At 40.5% G+C, this 13,254-nt stretch overlaps 1 protein-coding gene across 1 annotated transcript; it reads left to right on the top strand.

The window, feature by feature from the left end:
• Positions 1–870: 870 nt before the first annotated feature.
• On the top strand, positions 871–12,616 carry LOC125236717 (coiled-coil domain-containing protein 63-like). The gene is made up of 11 exons (XM_048143636.1): positions 871–936; positions 2,891–2,978; positions 5,400–5,522; positions 5,770–5,964; positions 6,537–6,676; positions 7,078–7,252; positions 7,622–7,801; positions 8,762–8,912; positions 11,204–11,375; positions 12,095–12,233; positions 12,461–12,616. The coding sequence occupies exons 2-11, from the start codon at positions 2,910–2,912 to the stop codon at positions 12,614–12,616; spliced, it is 1,500 nt and encodes a 499-aa protein (XP_047999593.1). The 5' UTR covers positions 871–936; positions 2,891–2,909.
• Positions 12,617–13,254: the final 638 nt, after the last annotated feature.

Here is a 13,254-nt window from a genome sequence, read left to right as displayed (position 1 = left end):
TTTACTCAATTTGCCGATAGATGTCGCTGTACGTTGAACGCTCATTTCCTTCATCGCGTTTTTCCTGATATAATGAGGTCGGTTCAGGAGCGTCCTTGCGACATGTCGTAAGTCGTAAACTATTGAAGTCGAATAGTCTTGATTTTATTGGGACGTTGTCTAACAATAAAATTGTATATTAAAATATTACTTGTTATGTGGGAAATTGAATCTTGAAGGATTTAGTCAAATCTGTAGAGTTCTATGAATAACATTTTGATGATTCAACTATTGAAAGTTTGTACGGAACCCTCGGTGAGCGAGTCCGACTCGCACTTGACCGGTTTTTTTTTTATTTATAAGTTTAGATTTTAGTTTTAGTTTGTAGTTTTATTTAAGGACTTATTGTTTTTATTATTATGTACTTACTGTTACATGAATAAAATCGCCATTAAAAAAGAAAAAAAAAGATAAGCAGAGCAATAGAGGTAAGGTAACAAGCGAACAATAGGCTACCTGCCTCCTATTCAAATCAGCTTCTTTTTAAGAACTGTCAAAACGATTTTGAACATGGAATTTATATAAAATCGAATTGAGTGACGTCACGGTCAACTCAGTTACTTTATATATTTCTACCTGACTTATTAAAAAGAAATTGGATTTAAAAATAACTTCTGTTCATGTTTTTCTCATAATTATGGGATGTTTTATTTCGTGCTTGGGATAAAATATTTTATTTTAACTACACTCAAGTTCCCTATTATATTATTAGGAACTTGTCAACTTGTCAACGCGCCATGCAACATTGAAGTTGAAGTCAAGGTTTGTTCACAACACTGGGTGTTCGTAGTTACAACATTATTGATTTAACAACAACACAACAAAATAAAGGCTCCTTCAAGACAATAACACTTCACAGAAGAACACAACTTGGATTGTTTATCAGATATTTTTGAGGTAAGATTTTTACACATTTTTTATTAAGATAAGATAAGATAAGATATATTTATTTGCAGAAAAAGGGTTAGTTACATGCCTTAATATTGTGTAATATATGCATTGAATAATAAAAGATAAATTATACTGTTTTACACAAGACCCATCGCTGGCAAAACCTTGAAGAGGCATGCGCGGATCCAGGGGGGGGTCATGGGGGTCTTGTGAAGAGGTTTGTGTGCCGATTGGGAGTTCAATATATTACTATATCTATACCTAAGTATTGAATACTAGTTAAGATTCTTAGTACAGTCGACTAACAAAGAGATGTATCCACTTTTTCACCTTATTGCATTGTAATAAGGTGAAAAAGTGGATACATCTCTTTGTAGTCGACTGTACATATAGCTTAAGTCGTTAGATTGTAACAAATGCGTTTTAATACATTTTTTTAATATGTTTTCCATTCAAATACTTCAGTCTTACGTCCTCTGGCATCTCATTAAGTATTTTAGGTAGAATTAAGTATTTTAGGTGTACGTTAAATTATTATATTTGGGTATACAATATTTGTTTTTCCCCTCACTAGCTCGGAAACACGTGTTTTGTCCTTTAATACCAGCGGGTAAAAACGCATTTTATCCACTAGTGGGTAAAGTAATTTGACCTTGAAAAAAGTCAATTTAACTGCTTTAAAATTGATAAAAGTAGGTGAATCTAGTAATAAAGATGATTTACCACCTGTGGAACTACTGGAAGCAGTGATAAACGCATTTTTTGCGTTGTAGTTTCCTCGCTATAGTGAGGGGAAAAGTTTTGTGTTACACTCGGGTGCAAATGTATTCTCGTGTGTTAAAAAACTCGCAAGTTCAGGATTTTATTCTCGAACCACTCGCTTCGCTCGTGGTTCAACTATAGAATCCTTCCACTTGCTCGTTTTTCAATTCCACACTCGGCGTTAAAATACAACTTTGCCCTCTTGTATAACAAATAACTATTGTCTCTGCAATTAAGTAACGTGTACATTTTTTAAAGTTATAATTTCCTTTTTATGTAAAAATTGACATTGTGATTACTTATAAATCATTATTGTTATATTTTTAATAGTATTTTATGCAACTGGTGGTTAAAAGAGGTCAAAAAAGGTGAGTGGCGTGGGTAACAATTTGAGGCGAAGCCGAAAATTGTTAATAAAGACGCCACGAGCATTTTTTGACTCAGTTAAACACCGTTGCATACAATACTTTTTCTACGACCAAGCACTTATTTTGAAAGAAAATTATAAATTCAACAAATACCTACTTTCAGTCATCTTAGTTATCTAGGTGGACCGCCTACCATTTTGAATATGCAGTTTGAGTGCAAACATGAAAGTAAAACTGTCTATGGTATGGTTCTTTGAAGCCTGGCCACTAAGACGAATCGAGCCGAGTTGAATCGAGTTCTATACATTTGAATGCGATTCGACGCGTCGCCAATGAACGCAGCAGAAAACGAAGGAGTCTCGACTCTGCGAATTGGTTTGTTAAGTTGGTACCAATGTATTTACTGAACTGTAAAACAGCTATATCGTGCGACTGCTACTAAATGTTTTCAGGGTATAGACTAGATAGACTTGTCCTGACATCTTTTATGTAGGGTTTTAAAGTTCTATGCACGACCTTGTAATTCACGAATAACAGTACGGGAGTAGAAAAATTAGTATCAAATTATAATTGTAATTGATATTTCATTAAAAATCATACTCGACGATCATAATATAAATTCTTATAGATTAAGGTAGAATAATTTATAATGTAATTTTATATTATGAAATAAATAAATCTAAATCTAAATCTATTAATAAATAAGGAAGTTGTTCCGCTCAAGCCTATTGTATTCTTGGAACGGTCTTTTTTTAGCTTTTACCTATAGTAGTAGGTATCTAGGTATATACTTACGTTTTTAAACATGCATGCATTTTGAAATCTTCCAGAAACTTCCAAAGGGCCAAAATGTCGATCCCAGAGGATATGGAGATGGAGAAGATCGCAGAAGACGAGCTGTTCAAGCTGCAACGACAGGTAACAGTTTAAAACTCGGCCACACATGCGCGTTTTGAGAGCGTAAGCGGAGCGTTAGCGGAGCGTCAGCGGAGCGCATTGATAGCGGTGCGTTGGACGAACGGCGGGAACTCACGAGCGCGGATTGCGAGCGGAATGCGCGCGGATTGCGAGCGGAACGCCAGCGTTCCGCCGGCGCACCGCTATCATTGCGCTCCGCTAACGCTCTGCTAACGCTACGCTATCAAAACGCTTTATGTGTGGCGGAGGCTTTATAATCAATTCGTCACAAGCAGTCCTATCCTATAAAGTTTATATTATATTGCGTTATTATATGAGGGGCCCATTTCTCGAAACTACAAGTTACAATTTACAATCGGCAGTCAATGTCATTTAGATGGCTGGCAGTCCTCAACCACAGTATAATAAAGAGTACTTTCGTACAGTATGGTCACTCCCGCTCCCCGCTGAAAGCGCCACCCACCCCCTCTCGGTTACCTCACAGTTACCGCCTGTCAAAAACACGAACAGTCGACCTGTCATATGTCACTCAGACAAGCATAGTACGCGTTCACCTACACGAGCTTAGACTGTGTGCTAGGAACGCGCCTCTTTCATATATTTGATCGCCAGTGTCCGAGATGTGCCTCAACTGTGCGTTTCTCCAGAAACTTCCTGCCCAGCACAGCTAAACTGTGGAATGAATTGTCGCCTGCGGTATTTCCGGACCGATGCGACCTTCAAATCTTCAAGAAAAGAGCGTACGTATCTTAAAGGCCGGCAACGCACCTCCAACACCTCTGGTGTTCCGGGTGTCCACGGGCGGCGGTGATCGCTTACCATCAGGCGACCTGTCTGCTCGTTTGCCTCCTATCCCATAAAAAAAAAGTCGAAATATGAGATTAAGTTGGAAAAAGACTTCAGCTTGTAACTTGTAACTTTCAGTTTTGAGAAATGAGCCGCATATATCATCGTAAGTTCCAAACATTGATCCAACTGAAGCCGAGCAGAACCACATATCTACTAGTATAATTTAATAATCACTCACCGCACTAAATCAGTTTTTCGGCGATTCAACTCTTAGATACAAATCGGCAGCTTTCCGGGTTTGCTTTTGCTATGCAGCCACCAGGTGCTGGAACAACATCCCTCCACCTATCAGGTGCATTATATGTCTATACGTTCCAATTCGTTAACTTTACGTTTTAATTATATTTTAAGCTACCGCTACGAAGCTAAACAATGGTCAACATTTTTTCCATTTCTTATCCTGCTTCTTACACACTCATAGAGTGTCATCCGTGATGCAACTGTGATGGCCGGATGGCTTGTCTCCTTCCATTTACAAATTTAAAATTAATCTGGCAATCAAAATCTACAGCTCCTGGCAAGCATTATTGCCAGGCCAAGCATTAGGCCCAGGGCAGGTAAGATAACGGATCTTATACGGATTTTAGCCATATTCCAAGAACGATTTTTTTGCGCTGTACGGCTGACGGTATTGCAGAGGTTTAAACTCACTTGATCACACGTGATATGCTAAAATGTTTTACTTTCATAACAGTCATGAATGTAAATACTATGGAGATTAGAAATATATCTCTAGTCTCCCTGGTAAATACTTTATTTTTTTGAAAATATCCATGAAATTTAATATCTGTATATAATGTTCATGTCATGACAGTTTTCATGTCATGGACTACTTTTTGACGCATAGATTATAGAATTCCATAAAATTCCATTTTATGTCTATTACCTGACGAGTGCTTGGCAGAAACGTTGTCAACAATTTGACATGTTTACAAATTTCTCGCCGTTCATTCCTATTCGTCGTTTTCCATGGAGCTGCGCTTGAATATCTTTCCTGGTTAAGTGAAATGAATGTGACACTTTATGTCCTAGACTAAAATGTAATCCCAATGTAAGATCCCAAGATGTAATCCCAATCTTGGAAGCAAACAGACACAGACCTGAATAAGTCAAAATTAACAGTGTAGGTACTTATAATAAAGGTATACCTAATAATTAACGTGAATACTAAAACATCAAGTCGATAACATGTTAACAACCACTACACCTTTACTATCCCATCATCATCCTTGCGGTATCTCGGCATTCGCTACGGCTCATGAGAGCCTGGGGTCCGGGTTGACAACCAATCCCAAGATAGCGTAGACACTTGTTTTACGAAAGCGATTGCCATCTGACCTTACAACCTGAAGGGCCTAATTGGAATTAGTTCGGTTTCCTCACGATATTTGCCTTCACCGAAAAGCGACTGGCAAATATCAAATGACATTTCGCACATAAGTTCCGAAAAACTATTGGTACGAATATGCGATCTCCGGATTGAAGGCGCAAGCTTTTATCGTTAGGCCACCAGCGCTTCCTTTACCATCCCATATATATATCTTAGGAAAAACCGAACCTTTCTTATTGCAGTTTCGAGTGATGGAGATAGACAGAATGTCTGTGATGACCAGCGTCCAGCCAACCCTTCGCGTGCAGAGGAACATGATTCGCACTCTGAACAACGATTTGGACAAGATCATGCTTGAGTTGAAGGTATGTGGTGGTTACGCCTACGCTGACTAGGTATTAGTTAATCAACGTGATTTGTGGTATGCCCTTTACCAGCCTTTAAAGCGTCAAATTGTACTGGCGCCAACAAATTACGATTATTATATATGTACTTTGAGGGTGTAGGGTCTGTAGATGGTTATAAGTTGCATAAAAAAATCTGTATTGTGACTTTCAATTTCAAAGAAATTCTAATGAGTTAAGACAGTTCAAGTTTCCCACCTTATTTCAGCTAACCAAAAGCACCTCCAACGTGATGGAGAGTGCCAAGGCCCGGGACAAGCTGGTTTCCCTGCTAAAAGACCACGAGCGCTGCTCAACTGAGGTTCGGGAGCATCGCAGCACCATTCATGAACTGGACTTTCTTCTCAAGCAAGTGCAGAAGGAAATAAAAGCTCTGAGGACCAAAGGCAGTGGTGCTGAAGAGGTATAAACACCTATTCCTAATTTATATTACTTACCCTGTAGAAAAGAAGTCTGTCTTCTGAAAGACCATGAGAGCTGCTCAAGGTCTTCTGAGGTCCTTCTGAGGTGACTCTGAATCCGGCAGCATTGTAGCACCATTCATTAGTTAGTTGGACAGCAAGAAAAGCAAGTTTAGAAGTAGATGAAAGCGTTGAGAACCAAAGGCAGTGGTGCTACTGGTGCTGAAGTGGTATCTGTTCCTAATTTATATACTTAACCTGTAAATAACCTAACCACAAAATTGAAATTTTGAAAAACCCCCGACCGCGACATAGTAAACCGATTTTCATGAAATATGGCTAAGAACACTCCCGACTAATTCAGCATTCAAACAAAAAAAAAACTAAATCTAAATCGGTTCCTCCATTGGGGAGCTACGATATCACAGACAGACATATACACGTGAAACTTATAACATCACCCCGTCGTTTTTGCTTCGGGGGTTAAAAAGAAAACAGACAAACTGGCAGAGTCGGCATAAGGGTTCCTTTTGTACCTTTTTGGTACGGAATCCTAAAAAAATATTATTTTCAGGAATACGCCAAATCCTTAACGGATCAGACCATGATCAGCCAGCTTGAGAACCGGCTGAGCACCGCCATGAAGCGTTTCAACACGGTCAACAGTGAAAACTACAAGATGAGGCTGGAGATAGACCGGCTGCTTAGAGACAGGTAATAAAGAGTTTTCTACTACTTATAATACCCCAAGTGCCTAAGTGAATCAGACAATGATTATCCAACTTGAGAACTGCCATGAAGATCGGTCAACCGGCGGTAGACCGGCTGCTTACAGAAGTCCGGTCATCATCCTTTTTACGTTTCTGCCACGGCTCATGGGAGCCTGGGATCCGCTTTTGACAACTAATCCCAAGATTTGGCGTAGGCTTACAGAAGTCCGGTAATAGAAACAAAAAAAAGTCTTTCATAACATTCATTTCAGTTTTAGCTAGTCAGCATTGAGTACCTATCAAATAAGTAACCACAGATCCACCAATCGAATATTTTCTTTGACAAATTATTTAGGCGTCAAAATTTCATAATTCAGATTTAACTGACAAAATATTGAATTCAAGGCAATCATTCAACGGCGTGTGGAAGACCCAGATCAAACGACTCCTGGACGGAAAGGCAGCTATTCTAGAACTGGTGGAACAAGCTATTGCCGCTTATGATCAGAGGGAAGAATGGTGTTCGAAGCTGGATGGCATGAAGGAGCGTGCAGCTATTGACTATAGGAAACACTGTTTGGTAAGACTCTGGTACAAATGCTATTACATAATCTAAATAATATTCAGATCAAAGGTTTCCTGAAAGGGCAGGTAGCGGCTGGTAAAATAGCCTAATGTAACATATGACTCGAGAAAGGAATGATGTTCGAAGCTTGATGGCATGAAGGACCGTATAACACGTACCTGCCTATTGAAGTATTGACTATAGGAAAATATCTGGTAAGCCATCTTGGATATTATCTCCCTAGCTTGGTTCCGGCATTTTGCCGGAGCCTCTTTGGAAACTTCGGTACGAACCAAGTGAACCAGTCGTCAGCGGAGACGGTGGTTCTGATAATGTTGGGTTCAGCCTTATAATGGTTGTTTTCATCATTCATTTATTTTGCAGGAAGTTCGTGAGCTCCAAAGGCAGCTCGACCACAGCATGAAACTCGAAGAGTTCCTGCGAACCAAGGGCACCGTCAGACTGACAGCGGCTGACGCCAAGGCGGAGGCCAAGCGACTTGAACAACAAGAGGAGGAGATGAGGACCTACAACAACTATGTCAACATCTTGGACGCTATACGGGTGGGTTGCTTTACTTTTCATATGTAGTCGACACACATAAGTACCAGCATTTGTCGCTGACTATAGGTATTTCCCTTAATTACAAGCTTTTATTCAACTTGCCTTGCTAGTATGTTAGTCTGGGTCAAAACGGGTAATTACGCGCCCACTGAGACGGTGGGGTGATTTCCCCCAAGAGTCGGGTCTGAGTCTGGACGCTTGCTGGCAAGGTTGCGGACGAGTACTTCGGAGTGCCTGGGACCTCACCGTTTAGCAAGGCGACGGTAACAGAGAGGTTTTAGTGGGTAAACTAGGTCTCATCAGCCTAGGGAGTCCCACGTAACCATCCCAGACCCGTCCCCGCGCCTGGGTAGTATCGGTAATGCATTTCCCCAAAAAAAGAGGTCAAAACGTTAGAAGCAAAATTTGACCCACTTCCCGGTTTCCGATTGAGCTGAAATCACGTGACAATGCAATATTATGGTATCATGGAGCTGATCTGATGATGGAGCAGAAAGGTGGTCATAGGAACTCTGTTATGAAATGTCGTACTTATACCCATCGAGTAAGGGGTTTTAGAAACGCCTTCGGAGAACAGTAGATGACTGTTGAAAGAAAGGTACAGTCGGTGATAACCGTGATAAAAGCTTGTGCCAAAACTGCAATTTTTGCAAAAAAACTTTTACTCGTTTAGACTCCATGCCAAGTCTCCGTCACCAAGGACTGTAGCCACGAGTGCCTTCGATGACGATCCGTAACGTATCGAAGTTACATCTCCCTATATGGCTGTTCCGTATTGATGCAGTATTGTTCCTACTAAGTGTCGCTGATTTTATTGTACCCTTAGCTACATGCACAGGTCAGCTCAATTGGTGTGATAGCGTATCATTGTCACCTTCAGAATCATTTATATTTTCTGATATTCTCACACAGCCCCAGAATTAGAATTAGAATATTCAGAATTCCTTCTTTTATCACCAGGAGTTTGCAGGAGAAGAAGACGTGGACAAGCTAATCCTAGAGTTCAACAGACGAGAAGAAGAGAACTACGCACTCTTCAACTATATCAACGAGGTCAACACAGAGCTCAAGAACCTGCACGACAACGTACGGTCGCTCAGGACAACCATAGGTATTGTATGCTTTACTGAAGTCTGATTACTTTACCAGCCCGAAAGTCCTAGAGTTCACAGAGCGAGGCAAGTTGCGAGTCAAAGTGCTCACGCGGCAAACGTCAAACCGTTGGACGTTCAACTTCAACGTAGACATGCGTGCGATTCGATATCGGATGTACGATAGGAAGGATTTCAAAGGAAAAAATCAAAAATGGCGGCTTATTTGAGTTGTCGGTCCTAGATCCGATATGGGATCGGATAATGTGAAAACGCACTGACAGAACGCGCGCACTTCCTTTTAGAGGCACGTTTGCATTAGCCGTTTTTTGTGCGAGGGCTTGCCTCACAAGGTGCCTCGCTTTATGGGACCCTCTTATTTGTGAGCGTCAGGACCTCTGGACCACTACAGATATTTGATGTTTAGTACATACTAAAATTTAGTACCTATTTGATACTATTTGGTACCTGAGTATAGTATGAATTTTCTGAGATGCACTTTTCGCTTTTGCCCTAATCCGTTAAACAAAGGCCTTTGTTTCTATTATTCGCTGCGGTTAGCTCCCGTTTAAACGGCACGTGCTATAGTCTCAGTGTAGTTAAAAAGCAACTATCATGATAGCAATAAGGTTCAAATCCATAAAAAGCCCTTTCGGAGATAATACGTTTTGTCATCTTAAAAAAAAGTTACCTGCACACTGCAAACTGTTTAATAAATTTGAACCTTATTGCTATCATGATAGTTGCTTTTTAACTACACTGAGACTTTAGCACGTGCTGTGGAAACGGGAGCTAACCACCGCGAATAATAGAAACAAAGGCCTTTGTTTAACAGATTAGGGCAAAACCGAAAAGTTCATCTCAGAAAATTCATACTATACATATATTTGGTACCTCCACTGATATCGAAAAATCGAGCGAATAAAGTGGCCAGACATTCTGACGTCAGGATGTCTGGACCATTTTTGGTTTACATAGTTCTAGACAACACTACTAATTGATATCTTAGTCAATATTTACTACCTATTTGGTACCTGTCAATATATTTTTTTCAAATTTTTTTGGCGTACCAGAAAAAAGTTATGATGGAATTTAAAGTTGTGAGCCCAGCCGTGGCGTTGAAGTATGTAGCGCCTGTCAAAAGAATACTTAGAGGCAAATCCGCCTGCCCTCCTGCGCGTCAACTTAAATAGGAATTTATTTTTAGGCACTCGCACATCATCTCTACTGACTAGTGGCATTAATATAGTCGAAATATAAAAGTAATTAGTGTAATTACACTAGTTTTCCATTTTCCTCCTGAGAGAACCTCCTACAGTCTCAATAACGTCTAATGTCATGTCATGTCCCTGAGAGACATCTCCTGGCGGAGAAATTTGTAAATCAGTTTACCCCTGACAGCCTGTCATTTTTGCGACTGTTCAGCAGCTGTATGGCAGATTTGGCGGCATTGTGGTTGTAGGTACTGATAGTAGATGATTGATTTGATGTTTGTATTTATTCTTTATTCATAATTGACACTAATCGATGCAAAAAACAAATGTTACCGAAAGCAGTGGTTTATTTATATGATAAACCCCTATAACGGAGCTCGTGGACCATAGACTGGTCCACATCATCAAAATACATCCTATATACCAATTTATGCTATTTCCCCCCTAGAATTTGCCCAACTGTTGCCACGTGTTTAGGTCTCTCAGGAGGAAAATGGAAAACTAGTGTAATTACACTAATTACTTTTATATTTCGACTATATTAATGCCACTAGTCAGTAGTAGAGATGATGTGCGAGTACCTAAAACTAAATTCCTATTTAAGTTGACGCGCGCAGGAGGGCAGGCGGATTTGCCTCTATACTTTTGACAGGCACTACATACTTCAATGGCACGGCCGGGCTCACAACTTTAAATTCCGTCATAACTTTTTTCTGGTACGCCAAAAAAATTTGAAAAAAATATATTGACAGGTACCAAATAGGTAGTAAATATTGACTAAGATATCAATTAGTAGTGTTGTCTAGAACTATGTAAACCAATAATGGTCCAGACATCCTGACGTCAGAATGTCTGGCCACTTTATTCGCTCGATTTTTCGATATCAGTGGAGGTACCAAATATATGTACTCAGGTACCAAATAGTATCAAATAGGTACTAAATTTTAGTATGTACTAAACATCAAATATCTGTAGTGGTCCAGGGGTCCTGACGCTCACTCTTATTTTTAGTACCTAGGTATTTAAACAGTAAATAAACACCGAGCGAAAGAAAAGGTACCTACACAATTGTGCCGTGATAAGTTGTTGTTCCGCAGATGATGAGCACGCCAAGCACCAAGCCAAGCTATCCAAGCAGCAGGACAGCATAGAATCCCTTCGCGCCACGTTGGACGAGAAAAGACAAGCCACGGCCAAACTGCGGGAGGAGTATGCTCGCAGTGATGCAGTGCTGAACAATCTGTTGCAGCAAATACAGCAGTTGGCTCAGTGAGTATCTGTACCCTATAATTCTATCCTGATGGAACGCTGGTTAGTCTAGCGGTAATACCCTATAAGACCATACACACTTTCAATTGAACGCTTCAATTAAGGGGTCGCGGACGCGGCTGAAGAGCATTCCCCTCTGGGTTGGTGTTAGAATTCAGATCGCTTTCGTAAAACTTGTGTCTACTCCAAATCCCGGGGTTAGTGACCAAAACAATGTGTGGATGCTCCGTAAAACTACAGTTTTTCTCTTGGAACTGCATCTTCTATATAACAATTGGACAAGAGTCTTATGAGCCGCGACAGAATGCTGGCGGGGTAACAATTGTGTCGCTTAACTTCAAACTTGGGTAAATCCATTTTGCTTTAAGGTTGATTATATAAAAAATATAATATTAATCTGCGGCGCGACCTGACCGCCGGGCTGTTTCTAGTTTTTAGTCATACTTTATGCATAATGTGTAGTTTTTAAGTTTATTACGAATAAATATTTTGATTATGATTTGATTATGGTTATAATCTGAAAGATAATCAACCTTATAGTAGAATGGATTTACCTAAGTTTGAAGTTAAGCGACACAATTTTAAGGCAAGTGATATTTCGATTAGTTGAACATGTTGAATTATGAAAAATTATCTAATAGTAAAGATACTGTGGTAAAGACGTTCAAAAATTGTGGGCGTCTTCTTGAGGTGTTGAATCATTTATCATCTGTTACCAGTGCATCCGATTGTAACTCGTTGCCGCTATTGAAGTTGCTTGGAAAGTCCGTGGATGTGAACGTGTCGAACGCGCGTTTGTACATCAAGAGCTTGGAGAAGAAAATCATGGAGGTCGTGGAAATCATCAAGATAGATGAGGTAACGATAATAAACTAGAGGAATAATAGGTAAAGGAATAAATAGTTAGGTATCTATACTAATAATATAAATGGGAAAGTGTGTGTGTCTGTTTCTTTGTCCGTCCTTCACGGCAAAACGGAGCAACGAATTGACGTGATTTTTTAAGTGGAAATAATTGAATTTCTATTATGTGTAATAATCGTGAAAGTTTGAATCAGTGTTTATAATATTGTGATGTCCCACAGGCCCTCACTCGCGCAGCAGAAGCCAAGGAGCGCACTCCGCCGTCGTCGCGGCGCCGGCGCCGGCCGCCGCCCTCCCCGCGCGCGCCGCCCACCCCGCGCCCGCCCGCCGCACCGGCGCCGCTCGCAGGCGCGCGCGCGCAGCCCGCACACGCATAAACCTAGGAACATACTACGCGGACGTCCGTCGTAAATCGACCGCGACCGCGACCGATCAGTGTGCACGGTCACCAAAACATCCAGCGAGCCAGATTTCGATCGGACGTCCATGCGCTCAAGGCCACGTCCACGACCGTTAGTTTGCACGGTTAAGTGTATATTCATTGTCCAGATCCCCGTCCGCGGTCGATTTACGACGGACGTCCGCGTAGTATGTTCCTAGCTTAAAGCTAAGAACAAGATACGGGACGCGTCCGCGGACGAGCGTCCACTGCCGCGAACTATATACAATACAATACAAATACTCTCTATTGCACATCTCAATACAGGAAACAATATACATAGTAAGCATAAACAACAACGTAAGAGATAAAACAAGAGGCGGTCTTATCGCTAAAGAGAATAATTAATCTTATACCTTTAAACGAGCAATTCTTGTATATTTATTTAAAGAAATACTTACGCGAGCATTCTGTAACAAATTGTGACACTCCTGATAACTTTCAATACACCAGGGAGGGCTTGGTAAGAACACATTCAGAAATAATTTGATCATGTTTAGCCTTGTTTTTTCTCTAAAACTAACACAACGCGTCTTATTCCAAGTATGTACTCACAAGCTTCGCAACTCAACATTA

This window comes from Leguminivora glycinivorella, chromosome 19 (assembly GCF_023078275.1).
Source record: "Leguminivora glycinivorella isolate SPB_JAAS2020 chromosome 19, LegGlyc_1.1, whole genome shotgun sequence".
NCBI classification, from domain to species: Eukaryota; Metazoa; Arthropoda; class Insecta; order Lepidoptera; family Tortricidae; genus Leguminivora; species Leguminivora glycinivorella.
The sequence above is the reverse complement of the archived record's forward strand: the minus strand, read 5'-3'. Positions and strand labels throughout refer to the sequence as shown.

Coding starts and splice junctions, on each gene's coding strand:
- LOC125236717 (XM_048143636.1), top strand. CDS start 2,910: ATGTCGATCCCAGAGGATATGGAGATGGAGAAGATCGCAGAAGACGAG. Junction 5,965..6,536: donor AAGGCAGTGGTGCTGAAGAG/GTATAAACACCT, acceptor TATTATTTTCAG/GAATACGCCAAATCCTTAAC. Junction 12,234..12,460: donor AAATCATCAAGATAGATGAG/GTAACGATAATA, acceptor GATGTCCCACAG/GCCCTCACTCGCGCAGCAGA.